At 49.2% G+C, this 23,468-nt stretch overlaps 1 protein-coding gene across 2 annotated transcripts in view; it reads left to right on the top strand.

Moving 5' to 3' along the window:
* Window positions 1-2,816: 2,816 nt before the first annotated feature.
* RXRG (retinoid X receptor gamma) overlaps window positions 2,817-23,468 on the top strand; it is a gene marked incomplete at both ends in the record, with an annotated part of 36,703 nt that continues 16,051 nt past the window's right edge. The window contains one exon of one of the 2 annotated variants that reach the window (XM_082286906.1): window positions 2,817-2,913. In XM_082286906.1, coding sequence (XP_082143032.1) covers window positions 2,817-2,913 — 97 coding nt within the window. Of the gene's footprint in view, window positions 2,914-18,856; window positions 18,906-23,468 lie in introns of those variants that run through there. The other variant, XM_082286907.1, reaches the window with a different exon arrangement.

Genomic DNA, 23,468 nt, shown 5'->3' with positions numbered 1-23,468 from the left:
TGCAGCTTGTGAGAAGGAAAGGGATGTATGGGGTGTCTCATGGCCAGGGATGTCCAGGACAAGGATGGAGCACTGTTTTAAGAATGTATTTGAGAGAACTGAAGGGATTCAAGTGCAAAATAAATAAAAAGGAGTGATTCTCCATTTTCTATTTACCTGTCCTGGAGACTGATGTCCCAGAAGCTCCCTCTGAGTTCCAGAGAGAGACAGGGGAGATCTGGTGTCAGCCCTGAAACAGGCTGCTCCAAGACTGTTAGAAGCTTTATAGGCCAAATGCAACACCTTAAATTTCAGCTGAAAACAAAAGGACAATCAGATCTGCTGAATACCCTTCCAGGAAGCTTTGCAAGGCAGGCTTTTGTTACCACTCTGACTGTAAAGGTCTACAACCTCTCATTTGATGAACAGACAGCAGCATTTTTTTGCCTCCTAACAAGGTTTCCTTAGAAATGGATCCACTGTTGAATCCTGAGCCTGCCTGGCATATTCTAGGGGACATCTGGTGTAAATTCTTCATTATTAGATTACATTAGTTGCAGCAATAATCATTCACATGGGATTACTACATCCAAGCTTGTCTCATTGCCTTTATCCTTTCACACATTGTCTTTCCTGGTTCCCCTTCAAAGGGCTGTTGTGAGTCTGTGTCAAAGCAAGAAATTAACTTGTTAGTAATTTATGCATCATTTCCTCCAGCCACATGTATTTAGGGCAAGATCAATAAAATATAATAAGGAAGAGGGTGGGTATTGTCACCATGGGGCTGAAATAATTCCTTTGGTATCACTGTAAATCCTTCCCTCACACACGAAAACCTGCAGTCCTGTCCATCATTAGTTTGTTTTGCTGGACTGTATGAACAGGACATTGATTCAGCTCTTTTGTTTGCTTGGAGAGTTCATGTCCTGCTACTTCTGCTCGCAGCCACACAAAGTGGAGATTTAAGATTTTGAGAGAGCCGTGTTTCGCAGCCTTTCTTATGGCTCCTGTCATGTAATTAAAGCTGTGCCATGTCACACTGGAGATTCATTTCTGGAGTGGCTCCATGCTCTGGCAGATGCTGTAATATGTTAGGTCTGAGAAAGGGAAAGGGATGGGAAGAGGGATCTGAGCACCACAGCTCAGGGCACAGAAAACTTGCTGTTTGTGGGCACTGGGGAGGCAAGCCTGAGTGGATCTGAAAGGTCACTGGCAGGTTTGAGGGCATCTGGAGTCCCTGAGTAGAGATCTGACTGCTGGGCAGCCCTTCCTGGGTAAAACAAAAAAAAAAAAAGAAAGAAAGAAAAGAAGGAGTTTGGATCCATCTTACCCACAGCAGTGCAAGGACGTAAGAGGGGCAATGATTGTGGCTGACAGAGCACACTGGACTTCTATGGCTCCTAAAGATGAGTGTCTTCTCTCACCTCCTGGCTTCAATCCAGACTACCCTGCAGGGTTTCAGATCCATGAGAACTTGAATTTGAGGAATTTGTGACAGTTTTGGATTAAGAATTTCCTGAAAATGCTAACAAAATCAAACCAGCAATTTGTCACCCTTGCTAGCTCTGCATGCCTGCATTCCCTGTGGCTGCTTCTCCTGTAGATGTTCTGGCACTTGGCACTGATGTGGAAGGGACTGTGTGGCCCAGCTTGGCTTTGGCAATGTTCTGGCTGCTGCTCTCAGCAGTGCAGAGGCTCTAAATCCTGAAAGTCTCTGGAAGGTAATGTCTTGAGACCACTCTGCACTTTGGGGCCTGTATGTTTTGTTGCTGTAAATGTGGAGAAATCTTGCAGAGGGAGGTGGTTAAAACCCCCTCGAACGTCTGACTCACACCCCAGAGGAATTCTTGGTGGAGTTGTGCTGGGCTGGGCAGCACACAGTGTACAGGATGGGGCAGTGGAGGCAGATTAATCTTGTCCTTCACAACCCCAGCAGTGTTGACACAGCCTGAAGGGGAGTGCAAAGGAGATGAGATACCAAGATTATCCGTTCAGACAGGGGAGAGGAATGCTGTTTGCTTGTAGCTCTTCTCCACCAGGACTGGCAAAATCCAAACATGAGGGAAGATGTCTATGCATGGTTAGAGAATGTAACAGAGATAAGCGAGCACAGGAACAAAGCCAGGGGCTCTAACTTCAGCACCAGAAAAACCAGTCACAGCACAGGCTGGTTGTTTTCTGAAAGCCTTCTGGAGACAAGGGTCTGTCCAGGTCACCTGCAAGAGCTAGGGACACTGCCCAGAAATGTGTACAGGACATTGCTACCTTCACACCTGCTCCCAGTGTCCTCAGACAGCTTCAGTGAGACACAACCAGCTATGCTTGGTCTCCACTGGAATCCAGTGGTGATGAGGCTAACACTGCCACCTTCTTGATGTTTGTTACCAGACAGAGCTGGTGCAGATGAGAAAAAAAAGTCAACTGGCAGAGAGAAGGAGGAAAGCAGAACTGAGACAGATGCTCAGACTGGATGGATGGCAGTTGTTTGCTTGGTTTTGTTCCTTTAGGAGCTGGGATTAGAAGAGAAGTTGCTTCCAGGAGACACTTTCTCAGCAGAGCCACTGCGGACAGACTGCTTTGTGTGGCAGGGCCTTTCCCAGGCAGCCCGTGCAGCCAGCCCTCCCCTGCCCTCCCCCTGGCATTGCAACATCTCCCGCTTTCCAAAGAGACAGGAGCCTGAAGAGCAAACACAGGAAACCCCAGCCCCGGTCAAGGTCTGGGAGGTAAATTTGTAACTTAGGACAGACTGTGAAGATGCTGCTCTGTAATATGTAAATATTCCTTTCTTTCTCCAACAGCCCAGAGCCACTGAGAGAGCTGATCCCAAACCTCCCTTCATGGTTGAGTCTGCTGAAGAGACAGGACGCAGATTGGAAATGCAGCCGGGCACACAGGCTCCTTATTCCCTGGAGATGGGATCCTTCCCTCACTTCTGTAAGTCCTGCCCTGACCCCGGGCTCAGCTGGGGGCTGGGAGGCTGCATGGGACACCACTGTGAGCATTGCCAAGAAGTGTGGGGTGTGCCCAGCCTCCTGGGCATGCTGCTCCTTTTGCCATCAGTGCCAACTGAACAGAGCCTTTATGGGACTTCAGTTTGGGTGCAGGTTTTGGAAACAAACCCTCATAACACTGTGCTGCACTCTCCACTGCAGGAGAGTTTAGACACTGGGAAAAGCTATTTAACGGGAATGGTGGAGGTGTGATGGGACAGATGGGCTGGGGAAGGAGGTGGCAGCTCTGTTCTTGAAGGTCTTTGGTCTGATTTGGGGCAGGAAGATGGGCAAGTTGAGCTTGTGTTCCTCTGTGCTTCTTCTAGACCTGTGAGTCTGTGCTTTCTTCCCACAATGGAGGGAAAGAAAAGTGTTTGGGGTGTGGAAGGGGATACTATATTTATTGATGGCTTCTATTAAAGGAGTTCTGGGGATCAGCTCATACAGGTTAAAAAAGAACAGGTGGAAGTTACCCATAGAGCTAGTTAAGGGTTTTCCATGAGAATAATACTTTTAACAAAGTGATGGTTCACTAAAAACTGAACCTCACCCTAGATAAATATTGATTTTGTCAAATATATTAAATATGTGTGTATGTATGTACAGAGAGAGAGAGAATTCCACTGGAAAACTGTCTTAATGGCCTAATTAATTTCAGATCCCTTTGAACCTGGTTTGGGTTTTGACCTGATTTAATGTGTTTCACCACCTCTGCTGCATGTGAGCTTTTTGCAATATATGTGTATCAATATTCTGACCAAGAGGAATATACTTATTTGCCTTTATATATTTCCAAGTCACACAAAATATAAACCAGCTACCTCTCTTGCTGCTTTATTAGTAAATATGTCACATATCCATATCAGTATCAAGTTTAATTAGCATCAGCAGGTACACTATTTGCCTGATTCCTATATATCAGTGGTACAACGCTGGAATTGATCCAGTCAGATGCAAAGTAACCTTTGCACTGGTTCTGAACTCTGGGAATCAAAACCAACCTGTGTTGGGCAGGTGCGTAAGAAAAGGACAGAGAGAAAATTATATTCTTGTCTCTGAGCTCTAAAAAACTGTCATGAGAGCCACAAAGGCTCTCATCTCGCCAGCCTATTTTCACCCCTCAGGATGAAGGAAGGCTGTACAAGGTCCCTGTCTGGTGCTCAGCCTCAGTCTCAGTTTCAGGCTTAGACCCCAGACCCTGTTGTCTGGAAGTGATCCACAGAGGATTTGTCACCAGCTGCAGCCAACAGAGCCCAGAGATGAAGTCTAGCGTGTGCTGCCCAAACCAGTTGCCGGTACTCACAGGCTGGCCCCTTCCACTCTGCATCTGTCAATAAAGTGAGCATCCTTCCCATCCTGACTTTTCCCAGCTGACCTTTTTAAGCCCAGTCGCAGGTTCTGCCCAATCTTCCCTTTGACAGCTCTGAAGATTCATTCTGAACGTTGCAGAGGCAGTTGGTTTAGCGGAGAGGTCTGCAACCTTTCCTGGGCTGGCCTGCCTTTCCCTCCTCAGAGACAAGCTCACGCACACCCAACACTTGCGGGGAGCTGGGAGATGCTGCCTTTACCATGGTCCCCTTCAGACAGTGAGCTTGGACCTGGCTTTTGCATGAGAAAGAAATGTCTGTGTGAAGTCAGGGAGCTGGGAAATCACAGGTGACTGGAACAACAGCAACAACTCCTACTGCAACTTTCATGTAACATCAGTGACCTCTGAGGGAGAAGACTTTTATTACTGAGCTACTCCTTGCACTGGAGAAGGAACAGTAAAAGAACTTTAATTAGCTAATGAGAAGGAGGTTACTCCTAGACTAGACCTAGAGTGTTGTAGAAGGCATCACTGCAGTGACAGCAGTAGAGGAAAGGGTGGAAATGTATTTATTGCAGATATTTTCTGCTTCAGCTAAAGTTCCAAGGGCTTTTTTACCCACAGGATGAGGCTAGAGGGTGGTTTGGAATTAGATCTCTCTTATCCTGTGATCTTGTTTGGTTTCTTTCCTTGCTCTTGCTGCAGTAGCTTGCTGGGGTGATTCAGAAACTGAGCTGAAAGCCTTCACCATGTGCCTGGTGTGATGCCTGGCCCTGTAAGTCCCTCGCCTGGGCTAAGCAATATCCCACTGCCCAGAAGGCACTGCCTCGCTGGGCTGCCCTTGGGAAAGGGAGAGACAGAAGCTGTCTGGAGCAGGTTCCTCTGTGCCCTCTCCTGTGGCCAAGGGGCAGTGCAGCAGCTCTGAAGGACCAGGATGCCAATGCCTGTTCTGTCCTTGATGTCGGTGGTTGCTGAGCACACAGCTCTCTTGTCAGATGAGCCCTTCTGCCCTGTGGGGTTTTTGCAAAGCTCTTATTTCCTTTCTTGTTACAGTTTCTTAGTGGAAAGCCTTTGATACAGTTCTGGCAGAAATTGCTCTCACCACGGCATGCCTCTTCTGAATTTTCTCCAGAAACATTGCTGGATCCTGAACAAGACATTTTGGGGCCAGGTTTTGGATGGTCCATTATCTACCTGTGAGGGGTGACAGAGGTGACGGCTTCATTGTGGGGAAGCCAGGCTGCCTCCACTCTCAACTGGCAGAAGTCCTATGCTGTCAGGAGTTTTACAATGGCTTCATCTGTATTTTTTGTTATAGCTTATATTACTGTGGTTATATATGTATTTATTACTAGAGTAACTAGAGTTTTCAGTGTTTGGAGGAAGAAAAGCATTACACTGCAAATCTTGTAGGAGAAGCTGAGTTCAGATACTGAGACAGACTCAGGGGTGGATTCTTCTGTTGTTGGCACTAGCCCTGCTGGGCTTGAGGGCACAAAGCCGAAGTGCACAAGGAATCTCAGCCTCCTTCTAAAAACAAACAGAATCTGAGTCTGCCATCCCTCAGCATCCTGGGGAGTACATGGTGCATCTGCTGCAAACCCAGAGTGGATGAAGTTGCCTGGGGAGTTTGGCTGTTTTGAGGTGCAGGCTCACTCCTTTCCCCTTGGGTCCATTTCTTTGGGATCCCCAGTCGAAAGGAAGGCATGAGAGAAAAGGTGTCTTGTCTGGGTGCTGAGAGCTGTGCTTCCTGGTCCTTTGCATAGGAGCCAGCAGGGTTACAGGAGGATATAGCACTGTTTTGGGAGGAAGGCTGCCTCAATGGATGGCCGGCCCTGCAGGCAATGAAGGGGTTAAAGCTCAGCCGTTCTGCCCAATCAGTCTGGCTTGCCTGTAATAACCAATTAACGAAGTGTAATTGTGCAAATCCATATGTGGCAGTAATTACCAGAGAGATTAATGGATTCCTTCCTTTCTAAGCGGACCCCACCGCAGCTTGCCAGCGTCCCCCCGCCACCTGAAAGGGTTCGGAGAGGGGGGAAAGCAGGAGCCGCTCTTCCCTGGACACTCTGTGATGAAGCCAAGCGGACAGGGAGGCCCTGTGGGAACTGCCCCGTGCTTGTTTAAATAACCCTTTTCATCTCCCTGCTTTCCTTACGTACAGCTCGCTGCTCCCTGGCTTGGACGCGGCCTCTTGAGGACAGTTCGTGCCCAGTCTGTCGGGGCCCGGGCTGCCATGTCCCTGCCCTCCCCATTGTCCATTCATTCCCTCCTCCCTGTTCCCCTGTTTAGCCCTAATTGCTGCAGAATATCGCGTCTGTTTGCCCTCTTCTTTTGTAGCTTTGTTATTTTAGTTGCAATGGGTAATCCAGCAAACTGTTAAAGGCATACACGAGGCGAGGAGGGGACAGCAGGGCGCCTGGGGCAGGTTTTCAGGCCAGGATATGGGGTTGCATTTGGGGGATGGCAGCTTGCAGGCAGGCTGGGCCTGACACATGATCTCGGGTGGGTTTTCTTAGGGACATGTGACCACAGAAGCCAAGAGTGATCCTGGAGCCTGTGAATACTTCCCCCTCCTAATGCTCTGGGTGGTGAAACAGGGCATTGAGTCCTGCTGAGGGAGGAGGGGGTGCATTTTCAGACCTGTTCCCTGGCAAATCACCAACTGGGCAGCACAGACCCCTCCACAGCTGCACCAGCACATTGAGCATTTGAGATGCTAAGTGGCTTGTCCCACCCTGGTTAGACTTAACTCCACATCACACACGTCTGAGCGCTGCTGACCCACGGGGAGAGGGAGCTGGGAGAGCTCAGCCCCGTGTCTGTGCTGGGCGATGCTCCCTGCCCCTGACAGGAATCTCGTGCAGAGCCCCAGCCCGTGGGGAGGGCTGATGTGCTGGCCGGGGAGCCATCCGTCACCAGCCGCACGCACAGGGCTGCACGTGCCCCGGGGGTGGCTGTGCCTGCTCAGCAGGGGATGGGGCAGGTGGCCGGGGAGCCCTTCACTGGGATGCCAGGGAGTGGTCACATCACATCTCGCGTCAAGCATCCTCCCTGCCTTCTTCTCCAGGCTGAAAAAGGGATGCTGGGGTTTGAACGTGGGTCTGTGAATTTATTTGTGTGTGTTTATCTGTGTGCAGGCTGGGACTTGGACTTGGGGTAGGTCAGAGCTGTGTGGGCCAGGTGAGAGCTTGTCCTGGATGTAAAAAGCAGCCAGATAGAGCCAAGTCAAAGGTCAATCCATCTTGAAAATGATGGATGCTTCCAGGGAAGATAAGAGCAGAGTGTGTTTGAGTGTCCTTCCTCCAGCAGGTACCTACCAGCAGCCTCTGCCCTGAACTGCTCAGCATCTTCCATCACTGATAACCCTGTGGGTCCAGGACTGTCTGCCCCAAATCTGTGATGATATCTGCACAGATATCCCTGCAGAGCACATCTGGCCCTTGCCTGGCTGTTCTCTGGCAGCCCTGGCCCCACTCACTGCCACACACATGGTGACAGATGTAAATGGCCTTTTTCTTACTGCTGACTTGTTGCAAAGGCCAGGAATGTGGCTTCTCCGAGGGAGTGGCTGTGTAAGGTGCTCATCAGAGACACAAGCAAGGCTCTTCTCCAAGGAGGGTTACAGATGATGGGGGAGGTTCTGGGAGATTCTTTCCTGGAGGTGATGGGAATGCACAGAAAGGTGCAAATTCCTAGAGGATTGGGAGAGGTGGAGAACACTGAGATTCTACTTTTGGGTCTCCTTGCTTGGTGTTCTGAGAGCCAGGCCACACAGATAGCTTGGTTTCCATCCAGGAAAAGGTGCCAGGGCTACTCTTGGGTATTCCAAATGGGATTGTTTTGTTTGTCAGAGAGGTGTGTCTGTTGGAGGCCCTTGATTCTTTTAGCTCTTCCATTTCAACCAACCACAGGTTCATCAATACTCCTCTTCCCTTGCTGCTGGGTCATCCTAGGTGGGAGGTTATGTGTGCCAAAACACAGCATGTAAACATGTTTCCTCGGTCTGCTCTGCTTGTGGGATCTTGAGGTAGCCCATGTCTTGGGGGAGCAGCCTTTCTGGAAATCTTCCCACCAGGCACAGATGCCCAGGCAGATTCAGGGAAATAGTTGGGACACTGAGGGATGTATCTTGCACAGTTTATGGCATGCTTGAAGTGTTGGGTCCTTGCTGCCCTGGATTTTAGGTGCCAGGGCTGCAAGATTTAGTAGATAGGTGTGATTTAAAAGCCTCAATAATTAAATGAGTCGTGGAGACTGATATGTGAGGATATGGCTTGGCTCTCAAATGTCCAGAGTTCCCAGTGGGAACATCCCTTGGCCTGTGGTGACTCCCAAACTGTGCTTGGGAACTATCTGATGGGAAGTGCCAGTCTGCAACGGTCAGGACAGACCCTGGGACTGTACCCCAGGACTGGCGAATTTATCAACCTTCGGGGGTGTGCTGCTGGTCTGGAAAACTTAAGGCCTGAAAAGGGACTGGGCTCCAGATTTTTCAGCTGGGATATGTCTGGCTAGCAGAGGAGACAGCTCTGTGGAGAAGCTGATCTTCAGGGCTTGCTTTAATAAGCTGACTTAAGTCAGTGCACATCAGTGCAGTGCCAGTACTTGAGTATGCCCATATCATCCCAGGTCATTTCTCTGCTTCTGCTGTGTAGAGGCTGCTCCTTCTGCTCAGAGGCTCAAAAGAACAGGGCCAAAGTGTGTGGCTGGTGCTCTTCTTTCTCCCTCTTTCTCTACTGTGAAGGAGTTGAGGGGCAAAGAGCAGATATTTGACAGCAAATGTCATTCCACATCCCTGCTAATTCTTCACGTGCTTGCTCCTTGCTGCTGGGCTGTCTCATGTGGTGTGGTCTGTCCCTGTCTTGATTCAGGGCTGTTCCTTTCTTTAGAACATAGGGAATTTTGTCATGCTCCCATGGCTTTAAATACCAGTGGATTTTCCATTTGGTGGAGGGGAACATGTGGCTTTTGAGAGGAGAATATGAAAGCAATGGAGGGCATTGATGAGGAAAGGGATGCTCACTGTAGCTGGCTCCTTACCCACCTGTTGGCTGCACAGGGAGGAGAAGGGATTTAAACATCTTCTGCAGGGAAACACTGGGAGGAACCCATCTTGTGGGAGAGCATTCTGGCTGAGTTTCATGTTGTGTTTATCTCCCTTCAGGTGCCACTGGAAGGTGAGTCCCAGGGGAGGGACAGCTGCTAGGACAGATGAGAGGTTGTGTGCCTGTGTGGGCAAGGCACAGAGGTGGCTTGGTCCTCTGCATGTCAAACAGACGGGGCTGGCGGAATGTTAACTGAAATTGGTTGTGTCTATAAAGAGATGATCTCAAAATGAACCTGTTGCTCTTCTGTGAAGTGGAAATGTCTGCATGGCTTAGGGGACAGACACAAACTACCAAGAGTGGAGTGGTTTGAGCCACCAGAGGAGGCAGAGACAGTGAGGGCTAAGGTGAGGTCTTTATATCCCCCTTCTCCTTTTTTTACTGCCAGTTAATGAAGGAATTCTTTGGGCATTTCTTACCTTAAATATATTTTATGCCTCATGTCCTTGGGCAACAAGACTTGGGTTGTGCTTCATTTCTTCCAGTTTCCATGCCTGGGCTGTGTCTTTGGATCCAGTGTTTGTGGAGAGGCTGCACAGGCATATCTGCACCAGAGCATGGACAGGGGTGTATCTCTTGGCAAAGATGGGGTCTGGTTTACTGGTTAGGGGGGTGCGGTGTGGGGTTTTTTTTCCCCCTGATGACTCAGAAGCATCATAGGTGTCAGCTGGGGGCTTGCATGTGCAGGGTTGCTGGATGAGGGTATTTGGAGCAATGGAAACTTGTTCCAAGGCTTGCTTGAAATTCCTGAGTGGAGTTCAGGAGACCCTTCCCCAGGAATACTGTGTCCTTACAGAAACAAGAGATTTTTGTGCATGAGAGGAGAAAGCAAAGCCTTGAGAAACCTGCCTCTCCCTCCTTCTTGAGGACACACTTGTGTTTTAGTGGTATTTGATTTCCTTCCTTACTCTCAGGGGACCCAATGGACAGGAAGAAATCTACTGTAAAAAGGGTTAGTGTGCCAATGGCACTTGCAGAAGTGAAGTGGAGGTGGGATCCAGGTGAGCTGTCTGGTTCTGAGGAGCTCCAAGCATCCTGTGAGAGGGGCAGCATCCCACTGTGGCTTATAGAAAATGCCTCACTGACTGGAGCAAGGACTAAACTCCAAAGACAGCTGGCTGAGAAGTGCTGACTGCAGCTGTGCCTTGGTGATTTGGTGGATGTGACTTTTGGGCCTTTGGTCCAGATCGGAAGCTCTGTGGCCATGTGACTCATCATGCTAATCTGGCATAAATGCCCTCTCCTTCCTCAGATCTTTTCTAATTATTGTAGTGGGCCAATTTGATAGGACAGGCTCTATCCTGGATCAGATATGCTGGCTGCCAGGGAGCAGACTCGATTAGAGACACAAAAGGAGAAACAGGAGTGATTCAGAGAAAGCTGGAGCCCTCACTGTGGCATTCATGCGACAGTGTGCAGTCAGATGCTCACACCTGATCCAGGCAGTGCTCAGTGCAGAAACCCAGTGTGAACAAGCTTAAAGCTGTGGCCTTTCTGCCTTGGAGAAAACACGGATTAGAAATCCAAAAGTACATGCTGAGCTCCCCTCTCCCATGGCAGGACACAGAGGGGCCTGGAATTAGATGTCTTATGATAGATATCAACCTTCTGGGTTTTTGGGGCCTGGCTGCTGTCGTTGGGACCTTGGGGACCCATGGCTGTGCCCTCAGCCATGAAGGTACTGGTGGCTACCCCTTGATGTGAAGCTGTTCCTCTTGGATGCCTCCAGCTCTCCTCCCCTGAGAAAGGAGATACTCCAAGCAGAAATAACCCCTGTTACCTTGAACTCCAGGATAGCCATGTTTGCCTGTCTGGTATAAATAGACCATCTGAGGCAGCCGGATGTGATGGAGATTGACAGGTTGTCTCTGGAGTTTTGCACTTGCTGAAGCAGGAGGAAATGTAAAAGCATGAATGTGGGGATGCACAGCATGAGAGCAGCAAGCAAAACCCCCCAGCTGCACAGCAGGCCGTGGCACCTGCTGGGGGGATGCAGGTGGGGGCCCTTTGTGGTCCTGTGCAGGGCACTGCTGTGACAAGACCTTCCCCAGCCTGTGCTGAGCTCCGGTGGCCATGCAAGGTCCAGCAGCTGCCTTGTGTGTCACCCAGCTCAGGCTCTTGCCAAGAAGGGGAAGAGTCTGCTCACAGACATCCAGGTTTCCCAGCAAAAAGAGAATGAAGAATAGAGCAGGATCAAGGGGGAAAAAAAGAGGTTGAAAGCTTTCCAGAAGTTCTGTAGAGATAGGTACGGGGACCAAGTTTCACTTAGGTAGTTTGTTTCTAGGTAGTCGGAGAAGCCTCTAAATCAGCATTTTCTTGTGACTGAAGGTTGCCTTTTAAATTTTTTTAAAGTCCTTGTCCCTACAAGCAATAACGTAGGGTTGACCTGGACAAGGAACATCTTCTGTTGAAATGTTTTTCTGAAAAATGGTTGCTGTGGGAAAACTGGAAAATTGCATGGGCTGTGTCTTTCAAGATTTCTCTGAGAACATTTTTTTTTTCCCCAGGAGATGAGAAAATCCTGGTCAGGGTGTAGTTTTCTTTGAAGGACGATAACCTAGCTGTTTTCAGGCATTTTGCAGAAATCCCAGCTCCACATCATGTGAACGGCAGGGTTAGAGATGGGCTTGTGTTTAAACGACAACCTGTATGTTCTCTGGTGCTCTGATTGGAAAGTTTGCTTGCAGAGTGGTATCAAGGAGGTACCAAGTGAACCTTTCTTCACCTGTCCTTTGAATATCCCTTGCTGAACACCAAATGACTTGTCAAGGTGAGCTTAAGAGTTGAGTGTTCTCTTCCCAACAAAATCTCTTCTGGACACAAGGCCCTTTTGTCAGAGACCTGCTTTTGGATCTGAGTGACTTCAGCACTTGCACATAGAAATCCTCATTTCATTCAGTGCTCATCCAGCCTGGAATCCTGGTTTTACAGCACAGTTTGCTGTCTTGTACCATGGACAAGAGAAATAAGGTGCTCAGCTTGAAGTGTGAGGGATGGGTGACTCTCTCAATTGAAATACTGGGGTTCCTTTCTTGTCTCCCTGATCTTTATTCCAGAAAAGGTAAAAAGGTAGAGTGACCTGCCTGAAAGCAGGCAGGGAGCCATGAACTCCCAAACTCTGAGCTTCCACTCTTGGCCCACCCATTGCTTCTGGATACAATGCATGCCCAAATCTCTTTGTGGTGCAGCACAAGTCTCCTTCATTACAGGCTTGCTTATTCCCTTGCAGGCCCAACCCAAAGCAATCCACACTTTTGACAAAGGAATATTTTCCAGAGGATCCAAATGCTACTTTTTTGGATCCACCTTCCCAGGAACACTTTGCTGCATGCTTTTCCATGACGCTACTGCTGCTGACCTTTCTGATCTGGCAAGGGGGAGGCTCTGGGAAGCACATAGGCAGTGATTCTTCACTGTTACAAAGGCCGGGATTGTTGGCAGCTTGACGCCCCAGAAAGTGTCTAATTGACTTGACTCTCTCTAGCTGGGCTCCGAATGGATTTTCTGCCTCAGGATATCTTGGCGTTATAGTGGACCTGTTGTTTTTGCTGCCCTCATGATATTCAAAAGTGCATTGTTGGAGCAGAAAGCGTGAGTCAGAGCGGATGTGCGGAGGGAGCTGCCTGTCACCCCATGAGCCACTGCCAGCGCACAGGAGCGAGACAGGGTCACCTGCCAGCCGCACTCAAGGGCTTAAAACTCTTGGAGCATCCCGGAGTGTGAGCTTGGCTTGATGGGTACAGCTGACAGGCATAAATCTGCCCTTTGCATCTCAGGGAACATTAGCATGAAAATATCTCTGCTAGTTTAGCAATGTTTGTCCACTCCAGTGCATCTCCAGTGTGGGCTTGGTCCAGGTGCCTTCTGAGCTGGGCAGAGGCCTTGTCAGGTATCTCTGTCACCTTGCACAAATGCCTGTGAGTGCTTTACTGTCATCTGTGTCAATATATGTAAGTGCCACCACTGGTGCCTGTCTGAGGAGGTAATTCCCTGCAGGGTTGGGCAGCTGGGCTCTGCAACCAGCAAAGCTGCTGGAGGTGCTTAGGCAGGCATAAGAGGATTTGGTGACACCACTGATTAGTGTCGAGGGCCTCATTATGGTGCTGGTAATTGAAGGTCTCCCGAGGTTTAAACAGGCTGGGAATTATCTGCCCTCAGAGGCTGTGCTTGGCAGCATGGGATGGTGCTTTCTGCAAGGTAGGCAGTGCCCTCCCTGGAGCAGCCTGTCACTGGGGATGGTGGCCCTGGCCCTGAGACCTTGGGGATGGGACCCACGCTGGGGGGCAGCTGTGGGGCTCAGCGAGAGAGAGGGAAGGCCTGGGGAGAAGGAGAGGGCAGGCTGTGTTTCTGCAGGTGTGTTTGTGGTGCTGCTGTTTGAATATGCTGCTGTTGGTAATTGCATTAGCCCGGTGGGGCTCTGGGCCTAATTTCATTAGCTTGGTGTCTGTGGTTATTGCTGGACATGAGAAAGGGCAGGGCTGCATGGAGAAGGGCTGATGCAGCAATTCCCCTCCTCTCCATCTCCAGGGAAACACCTTGCTTTTGGTGACTTTTGCCTGTCCCAGGCCAATGCCAACCAGTGCAACAGATGGATGAGGTTGGCTCAATCCACTTGTTAGCTTGGAGAAATCCAGTTTCAAGTCCCTGCCCTGGCACTGACTTCCTGTTTGGCCCTGAGCAGGTCACCTGGTGTCTGTTTGTCCACCCTCAGAGGCCAGCAGGGAGGAGAATGGGCATTTTTGGCTCCTGGGGCACTCAGCCTGGTAGCCCCTATTGCACCTCATTAGCCATATGAAGGGAGCCCCAGTTCTAACACCAGCACTCCATGGGCAATGGGTTTTCCCTGGGATTCTGTCACCCTGGAGCAGTGTGGCAGGACGAAATGAACATGCAGCTGTGGGATTATAAAAGCTGCAACCTTTTCATTTGGTCATATCTATGGCATCAGTATCTACATAGACTGCCTCTGCCTTTAAACAAAGATGAGGTGGGGCTTGTGGAATTCTTGGACATATTTGGGGTTTTCCTGGTTCAAGGAAAAGGGACCATATTTAATTTCCAGTTTTCTTGGTTCTGGTGCAGAGTGGGATAAAATTATTCCCCTGTAGACCTTTACACAGTCAGGGTCTGGCTCCAGACACCAGCATCCTGAAAGGAGCAGTACTGGTGGAGGAGTTCTTTGATATGCTATTCCAACACACTGCAGAAATATTCTCTGCAGTACAGTGGCCTTGGAAAGCTAACTGGGAGGCGGGCGAGTGAGCTGGGGATCCCAACACAATGCTAGCATCTTGGATGGCTTGAACAGTTCTGCTTTGTCAAGAGTCCTGCTCTGACTGATGCCCCCAGGTGTGGCTGCTGGATGCCCACTGGCAGCACTGAATCCCATCTGGATGCAGCATGGCAATGGTTTTCCTTCCTAAATTAACAGTGGCAGTCATAATGTCTCCTTTTACACAACAACGACAATGGGCGGGGGAATAAAAAGCGTTTAATACTTTGAAGCTGTGAATTGTGCTATTCTAGAAGAAACTGAGGGGCTGCCTCAGTAAGGTCCTGCAATACTACTTAAGAGAGGCTGGGCTGGCTCCTGGAGTCTGTCTGTCACAGACTGATTTGGGTGCAGGGACTGGAACTTCTCCACACTCCAAAATCCATGGTGGTCTCCTAAATTAATTGCCTGCCACTTGATTTGCCTGAGGAAAGGGCCTGGAGGGGTTTCCTTGAAGTTGCTCTGTGTGTGCATGTGTTCTGCAGTGCTAAGCACTCACTAACCCAGATCTGCTAAAAATCAATAAAGTAATCCACTTACTGCTTGGGACTGCCAACCTTTTTAAGGAGCTCAGAGCTGTTTTGTCTTCTTTCCTCTCCCAAAGAAAGAAAAGAGCTGTGAGGAAGGGGGTGCTGACAGAGCTGGTCTAAAATCAGGCTCTTTGCTCTGGGCAGATCAATAAAAATAATTCCCTACTAAAACTTCATTAGCATGGAATTAAAGCTGCTGAGATCCCGTGTGGTGGGTAAGAATTAATGGTACTGCTAAATCTCGGCGTGGTTGGTGCTTAGAACGCAAAGCCGCTTCGCTGCTCACACCTCCCCATTCCCAGAGCTGCCAGGGCTGAACTGAGCATGCAGCTGGCTCAGCCCCTGCTCTGTCCCACGGCTGCTTGGCAAGGGCACAAACCCTCTTATTCAGCCTCAGGGCAAGGGACAAGCCAGGCTGGGATGGCAGGGAGGTGTGACTCAAGCAGGTGGAAGCGAAACTGCTGTGCAAGAGTGGATTTGTCTCAAAACAGCATCTCAGTTCTGAGTGCTGGTGGGCACCTGGGGACCAGGGGTACATGGACCCACTGTGTCTCTGCATGGGTGCTGGACAGGCAGGCTTCCCATCATGCCAGCACTTTCCCATGACACCAGATCAGAGAAACGTCCCTCAGGCAGGTTGTGTGTGGGGCTGCACAAAGTCCTCTTGTGTGGAAGTTTTGGATCTTATTGAGTGTGTGTGTGTGTGTGTGTGTGTGTGTGTGTGAAAAATCATTTCTTTTGGAAGCAGATTGTTTGCTAGGCTTTTTGATTGAAAATTTTTTCTTTCAGTCTTGTCACAGAGGAAAAAAACTTGCCCTGCTGAGAAATCCAATTTTCTATCAGGGGATTGAAACAAGCCACCTTGCAGCCTGTTCCTCAGCAGTGCCCTGGGTTTCTGCCTGCAGGGCATGGAGGTATCCCTGCCTTGTGCCTGGCTTTTGCTTCCTGCCCCTAACAAGAGTCCCCAGAGTGGCTGTTAAAGGACAGCACTGGAGGCAAGGCCAGGGTTATCCTGAAATAGCAAACTTTGCCTACAGGTTAGAAATCCTTGTGGTTGCTGGGATTGATGCCACTTGGATTAGACAGGGTGGAGCATGGGGCAGCCTCCACTGAAACAGGAGCTGTGCCTACAACTCCTGCACCTGGATGTAGCTGTGAACACTTGCAGGATGGGCCTGATCTGAGGAAGGACATTCACTGGGGATGTCCTTTTTATATGTTGGGGTGGTGGCAGGACAGGACACAAGCTCAGCTGAACAGGGAGAGGGACAGGACATAGCACCACACATTCAGATGGTGCTGTGTTGTGGTCTCATGCTGGTTATGATACCCTTTAGTCTCCCTTCCCCAGAGCTCAAAACTTATGGCCAGTGAGCAGGATGTGTAAGCATTGGTGCTCAGCTGCCTCTCCTCCTCCAGAAACAGTTCTGCAGTGCCATTAGTGTTTGTGCAATAAAACAAATGAGATGTGAAAGGTGGCCAGATAGAAAATACAAGAGTGATCTCTGCTGTTTGTATTCCCCCTGTGAGACTGCAGTTGCTTGGTGGTTTTTTTGCCTCAGTAGAACCTACTCTGAATACTGATCTCTTGTTTTCTTTTTTTTTTAACTGTGAGAAAAAACTGTGTGTATAAATGTGGACCACAGCTAATGGGCTATACAGAATGCTGATAGCGCTGCCTGCAAACCTCCTTGCTCCTGACAGCAGGCAGGTTATCCATTTGTTCTGCTGTGTGGAGATGCACTCCCAAATGTTAGGTTCCCATTCTCAGGTAAACTCTAAGTCCTGGAGCTGATCTGATATACCCGCTGCCCATTAAGAGCTGTGCATCCATGTCATGGTGTCCTCCTGATACTGCACATTACCAAGTCCTCACACGCAGATGGAAGTGCAGAAATTGGAGGAAACAAAATTACCTTTTAAAAATAATTTAAAGGTAGTTAATATAAGGGTGAGGAAAGACCTTTTCCCTTGTTTAAACTCTAGCTAGAGATAAATGGATGTGGCAATGTCTGAGAGCAAAGGAAGAAACAGAGCTAACAAGGGTAACCTTTCTTTCTGCACATGCGATAGCTCAGGGGTGACTGCACCTCAGTCAGCATCTGCCTGAGCTGCTGCTGGGTGCTCTGAACAGCTCTGGGCTGGCATATTCCATGCCTTCCCCTTCCAGCATGCTTAGTGCCAAAGGGCAAAATGGGCCCTGGGGTGACCTGGAGGGATCCAAGTGCCAGAAGGCCCTTGTAGGATGCCAAACATCCTAATCTGCTCTTCCCTCTTTTTGTCTTGCCGCTTCCATGCCATGCTCCCCATGGTCCCCATGGTTCACAGTCTCCCTGGGAAGGCAAAGCCCCTTGCTAGCCCTGAGCCCCCTTTCTCTGCCATGTGGCCAATGGGTCTGCAACCCATCTTCTCCTCCAGCACACATGTAAGTGCAGACCTCAGTCTCCGGTCTCTGGCAAAATTCCTCCCTCCTCCATCCCTTTGAGGTGGCTTCATTTGAGGCTTCCCAGATAAGAAACCAGAAACAGTGGGCTGTGATGTTGCCTGTATCCTTGCCTCTGCCCAGAATTGCATGGGTTTGGCTGGGGCCTTGCCAGGCAGGGAACAGAGGCTGTTCCTGATTTGGAGTACCAGTCACTGGAGGAGGCAGTGCTGAGGACTTCGTGGGGCTCTGCCGCAGCCTGGCAACTGGCTGCTTGTTTCCACTTATTTCTGCACATTTCCTGCAGAAGTTCATTGCCAGGATGGCTGGGCATTAGATTGAAGTTGTGGATGTACATCTGGGGCTGTCTGTAGCCTAATGCACTCTGCTGCCCTGGCTGTGAACTTCACTGACTGTATGCAGCATGGATTGAACCCCCCCAGGCTCTGTCCTGTGTCCCACCTCTTCTCAATCCATACGGCTTTAGCAACTGGTTAATGACGTGATGTTTTTTAATGTGGTTTGTGTGTCTTTCGTACTCTTTTGGGTAGGGTTGGGGATGAGAGTTGAGCTTCCTGCTCTGCTAGCCCCAGGAAGATCCCGGTCCTCCTCAGCCTTGGCTGCATTTCCTACGGGTGACTGCAGTCCAGCACCACAGGGCCGTGACTTGATGTCGGGAGCACAGCTGAGGCACGATTTGGTGTGGGATGGGAGCGTGGATGTGGAACTCCTCTGGGCGAGGGCTGGTCCTTTGCCTGGCCAGAGAAGCCCTCCACATGGCCGGGGTCGGTGTAACTAATCCACCGCATCGAGTCTTCACTGGTGGAAAAGCAAAGCACCCCCCTCCTTCCCCACGATGCTCCTCCCCTAAACAACTTAACCTCTCCCCCTCCTCCCAATTTCTGATCTATCCCGGAGCCGTCGTGCATTGATTGGCGTCTTAGCTGGGCGATTATGCTCGCTGGCCGGTCCGCCGTGAATTCGCAGGGAGCCGAGCCAGCTGAGCACGGGAGCCGGCGCTGAGCGGCGGAGAACAAGGGCATGTCTCAGCCCGGCCGGCAGCTGCTGCCGGCGTGAAGCGAGGATGAGGCCGCGGGAGGAGGCAGCTGCCCTGGCACCCTCCGAGAGCCCCTGCTCCTGCAGAGCCATGTCCCGACCCCGGCGGGCTGCGCTGCGCTCCGGGCAGCTTTGAAGTTAGAGGAGGCAGTTGTATTTAGAAAGGCAAGCGATGAACTGAAGATTAAACATGTATGGGAATTATCCTCACTTCATTAAGTTTCCTGCAGGCTTTGGCAGTAAGTATTTTACTTGCGTTTGCAATCTGTGCCTTCTGGGTTAGGTGGAGGAACTGATCCCGCAGTAGGACTCGGGGGTGGGGGGGGGGGGGGGGAAGTGGGGGTGTAAAGGGAATTTAAAAGCGTGTTTAACCTAGCTCGGATGTGGCTGTAACCTACAGTGCCCGTGTGCTTGTGAGTGAAGCTGTCCTGTGGTTTTATGTGCTGTGAACTTCTGCACAGCCAAACCAGGCTGCCTGAAATTTTGCAGGCTTGAGTCAAACCACTGCACTCTGCTTTGAAGTTTAGTATATCATTTGGGAGATGCATCTATGTGTCTGTGTGAGGTGGCTTGAATATCTTCATTGAAAGAACAGGATCAAACCAAGTAAGCATCTTCCCAATTTAATTTTTCTTAAGTTGTTTGGGAAAAAATTACTTTTCAAACATAAAACACCCCCCGAGAAAATTTTAAGAGGGCTATTTCCTTGCCTTGTGGCTGTCTCCTGCCCTTGTGACACAGACACCACCATAATCGTGTGAAGCTGTGTCAGATTAGCCAAGTGAGGCTGCCCAGGGAGACGGCGGAGGGCTGGGGCTGTGATACCCCTGTGCACACCACCGTGAGCAAGCCGTGGCTGCAGAAACCACAGCTGCTCTAGGGAAATGAACTTTGCAATTACTCGCTCATTATTTTTATCTGAAGTTATTCCTCTTGCCCGGACATGGGGAATGTGCAAGGGGAATGGGTAGAGGAGCCTATGTAGGTTGGAGAACTTGGCTGCGAGGGGCTGGGAGCACCCACCTATTGACTGCTGACAAAAGTACTGGGGCTGTGCCAGGGAACTTAAAGTGCATGGATATGCAAAGTCTTAGTATCTCTGGAAAACTCCTCAAGTTGTTCCCAGCCCTTCAAGGTGGGTAAATGGCTCTAGGATTCGCTCTGGAAGCCCTCAGGCTGCGTACATCAGCCTGTTATTTCTCTGCTGGAGGAGCAGTTCATGCAGACATCAAACTGCACATGGGATGTTCCCGCTATGTGTATGGGTTTCTTTTCCCCTCCCTCTTGCACCAGATGCTCACCTCTGGTAATTCTCCAACTCCAGAAAAGTCATTGGTATTGCATCAAGTCATCATCGAGTTTCACAAGCGCTCAACTTTCCAAAATACCTTTTTAGGCTGTTTCTGGAGAAAAGAGATGACTCCTTGGGAGAATCTATTGCTCACTGGTGTTTTTAAGGACCAAACAAAGACCAGCTGAACTCTCTCCCATTGCTGTAATAAGAGTGAAACAATGAAAGTGTTATTTGTATTTAATTTATTACTATTACAAATTTGCAATGAACCAAAAGAAAAGTGACATTCAAGCTGATCTTCATAGGAACCAGGCAGAGATCCCTGTAGGGACAAGGGTCACAGCATTCAGCAGAGCCTTTGAGTGATTTCTAGGAGAGGAAATTGGTAATAGGAGCAGAGGGATTGCTGTTCCACCAATAAAGGTGAAGGGACTGTTCTCCAACAGTTCAGTATATTGGGAGTTTAACTTTCATTTAAAGTATTAAACTGGTGTTTTAACCTGCTTCTAACTTGGTATTAGAAACAGAGGTGTTTTCTGTATGTGAATGCCTGACAGAGATGCAAAAGCATCGGCCAGCTTTTGTTTGGGATGCTTTAAAACAGCTACTCTGTCCTGTCCTGTGCTCCCTGGATGCAGGTTACCACTCACACTCCACTCAAAACCAGAGGGCTTCCATGTCCCTGAGGCAGCTTGGTGATGTGGCAGCTCCCCCTCCTTGGGTGGTTGGGTCTGCAGAGGGGGATTTCTGGCTGGTTGAGAAAGCGATAGCTGCCCTAGCCAGACAGCTTATGGCTGTGGGAGAAGGGAGTCAGGCTTTGGAGCAGGAGAGATCGTGGTGACCACAGAAGGAAGGGAGCTTCCACTGCCTTGGGTCCTCACCATGAAGCCCATGCAGGCAGCCTGCATCTCCATCAGGCCTGCAGTGTGTACATGGCTTTGCTGCTCCCCCATCTTTTGAAATAGCTGTGAAACTGTTCCTGGATGTGCATCGGGGGGAACATCAGCATGCAAGAGCAGTGTCCACAGTAAGCTGTCAGCTTGTAGCATTCATTGCACTGTGTTGCTGGAGGGCAAAGTTAAGGTGATGTGGCTGCTGCTGTTCAGTGTATCTAGATCTTATTGCATTCAGATTTCCTTTAGCTCTGAAATTCTGGGCTTCATTTGGAGCACAAAGGCAAAAAAATACCAAATGTGTACTTGCTGTCTTTTTCTTTGCTTTCAGGTAACTGTTACATCTGCTTTACCTTAATTTTATCTTCATTCAGGTTAGAAATAAGGTACATGTTTACGATGGCACATATAACACTCACTTTGATCTTAAACATCTGAATAGCACCACCAAATTTGTCTGAGAAAGTACATACGCAACTTGGTCATAAGCACATGATTGTGAAGAGAAAAGGACAATCAGACTCCAAGGTGTCACAGATGAGTTTGTAGAATAGCAGGGAAAATGTTCAGATGAGTCACCCTTAGACATCTAAAGCAGGAGATGTGTGCTAAGGCTGGGCTATAGGAGCAAAGAAAGGGCTCAAAAATGTGTTTTTATTCTCCAGAAGGATGCATTTCACCCAAAGCCCAGCTCCCAGAACAAGGAAAGATGCTGTGCTGGCTGTCCTCTCTCTTTGAGCACTCTCTGGCATAGCTGGTTGGGGACAAGAACTAACTTGGCTCCTCCACAAAGTCTCTTTTATTAGTTCTCATGTAACTTGGCCTGCGGCCACACCACCTCCGGCTGCAATCTTGTCAGCTCTCCCAAGCAAAGTGGGGTTAGGCCAGGTTGTTTGGGGGATAGGGAGAGGAAAACCCAGATTGTGCCTGGAGTGGCTCTGCTGCCTAGCTGGGTGGCTGGCTGGCACCTTTTTCACATGTGATGGTCCCAGGTTTTGTGACCTGCAGGATGCTTTTTTCCCTGGATGTCATAGCTTGCTGTGTCCATTCCTATAACTGTGGATGTGAAGATGGAAAAGAGCCCTTGGACCCAGCAAAGGTGTGAGAAAATCCAGTGACTGGGCAACTCCTGCATCTATGAAAATGCAATTTAAAATTTTTTTTTAATTTTTCTTTTAAAGCAGGAGACACTTGCCTTCAATTGCCTGGGGCAACCACAGATCCTGCAGTCAGTGGGATCCATTCTCCTGGGGACCTGTAGCCTCTCCATGAATTCAAAGACAGCTGTAGGAATTTGTGCATGTTTTTTCCTGGTGGCTGCTGGCCAAGTGGGAAATCTCATCAATCGATCATGAAAAACCCTTCAGGCCTCAAATTCTACAACTTTTTCTTTTTTTTTTTTTTTTTGAGATGAGGAACTTTATCCAACTCTTATGTGTTACTGTGGTCACCAGGGGGATGTGATACCTTGTTAGGGTAAGTAAATTTGGCTTGCAGTTCATTTTTAATTACTTGATGTGTAGTTGCTAAAGGATGCCAGCTCAGCAGCAGATGCTATTTTGAGGTCTTGGCCTGATTTGACTGAAATTAGACAGTGGGTCAATAGCTTAGTATGTCCAAGGACATTTGGACACAGTACACAGCTTCTTGTGGCCAGGTTTTGGATGGCCCCCGTTTGCAAGGGAGGCAGAGGAGCATTACCAAAGAGGAGAGGGAACAGCTCTTCCCACCACCTGGAGAGCCAAGGGAAACCTTCTGCTGCCCTGTGTAGGTCTCTGTTGGAGAAGCCCCTGCTCACACATGTGCCAGTACACCTCCTGAAAGTTTTGCTCCTTGTTTTTAGTGGTCAGGGAAGGCGGCATTATTTATTGACTTGGAGTTGAGCAGGAGGATAGAAACACAGGGATTACTGGTCCTTAAAAGCAAGGCAAGCCCACTAACCTTTCTGTAGGATATTAGCATGGCAATCTGTACTGTCTGTGGGAATCTGCTTGGACAGTTAAAAATATCACCAGAAAGGGAACAGTTTTGTGGTTTATCTTCTGTGTATTAAACAAAAATGACTTCTGCAGTCATAGAAGCAAAACTTTGCTGGATTCCAGTTACCATGGGTACCCTGCTACATAACTACAGCCAGTTTCAGGAGTGTTTCTCACAGGTATTTCCCCTTCAAGGTTGTCCCCAAGGACAAGCTGTTTTCCAGGCTGTACCTCCCACGCACATTCATGCTCCTCTCCTGAAATCAGCCCTTCTCTGTCTCTTCCCACTTCTCAGTGCTTTCTGATCTGCAGAGGATGAAGTATCTGCAAAGTCATGTGTCAGGCAAGGGAACTCACACCTTTAAATGTTTGTGCCAGTGAAATGAACCTTTTCTCTGAAGCCTCAGGAGCACAAGTGTGTTTTTCATTATTTGATAACTTCCAGCTTTTGATTCTCTCTGATATTAAAAAGGAAACTGTGAATGTTGAAAGTATCATCATCTGTAGGCTTGCCAGGGATCTTCAAGGATTGCTTTAGACCTTAGTTGATGTCAGACCCCAGTGTTGAACATGGGTATTTCTCTCAAGGCTTTGCTGAGTGTTAGAGCTGAAGGGGCATTAGCCAAAACAAATTTG

This window comes from Coloeus monedula, assembly GCF_965178545.1.
Source record: "Coloeus monedula genome assembly, chromosome: 9".
Taxonomy (NCBI): Eukaryota; Metazoa; Chordata; class Aves; order Passeriformes; family Corvidae; genus Coloeus; species Coloeus monedula.
This window is presented reverse-complemented; position numbering and strand designations above follow the sequence as displayed.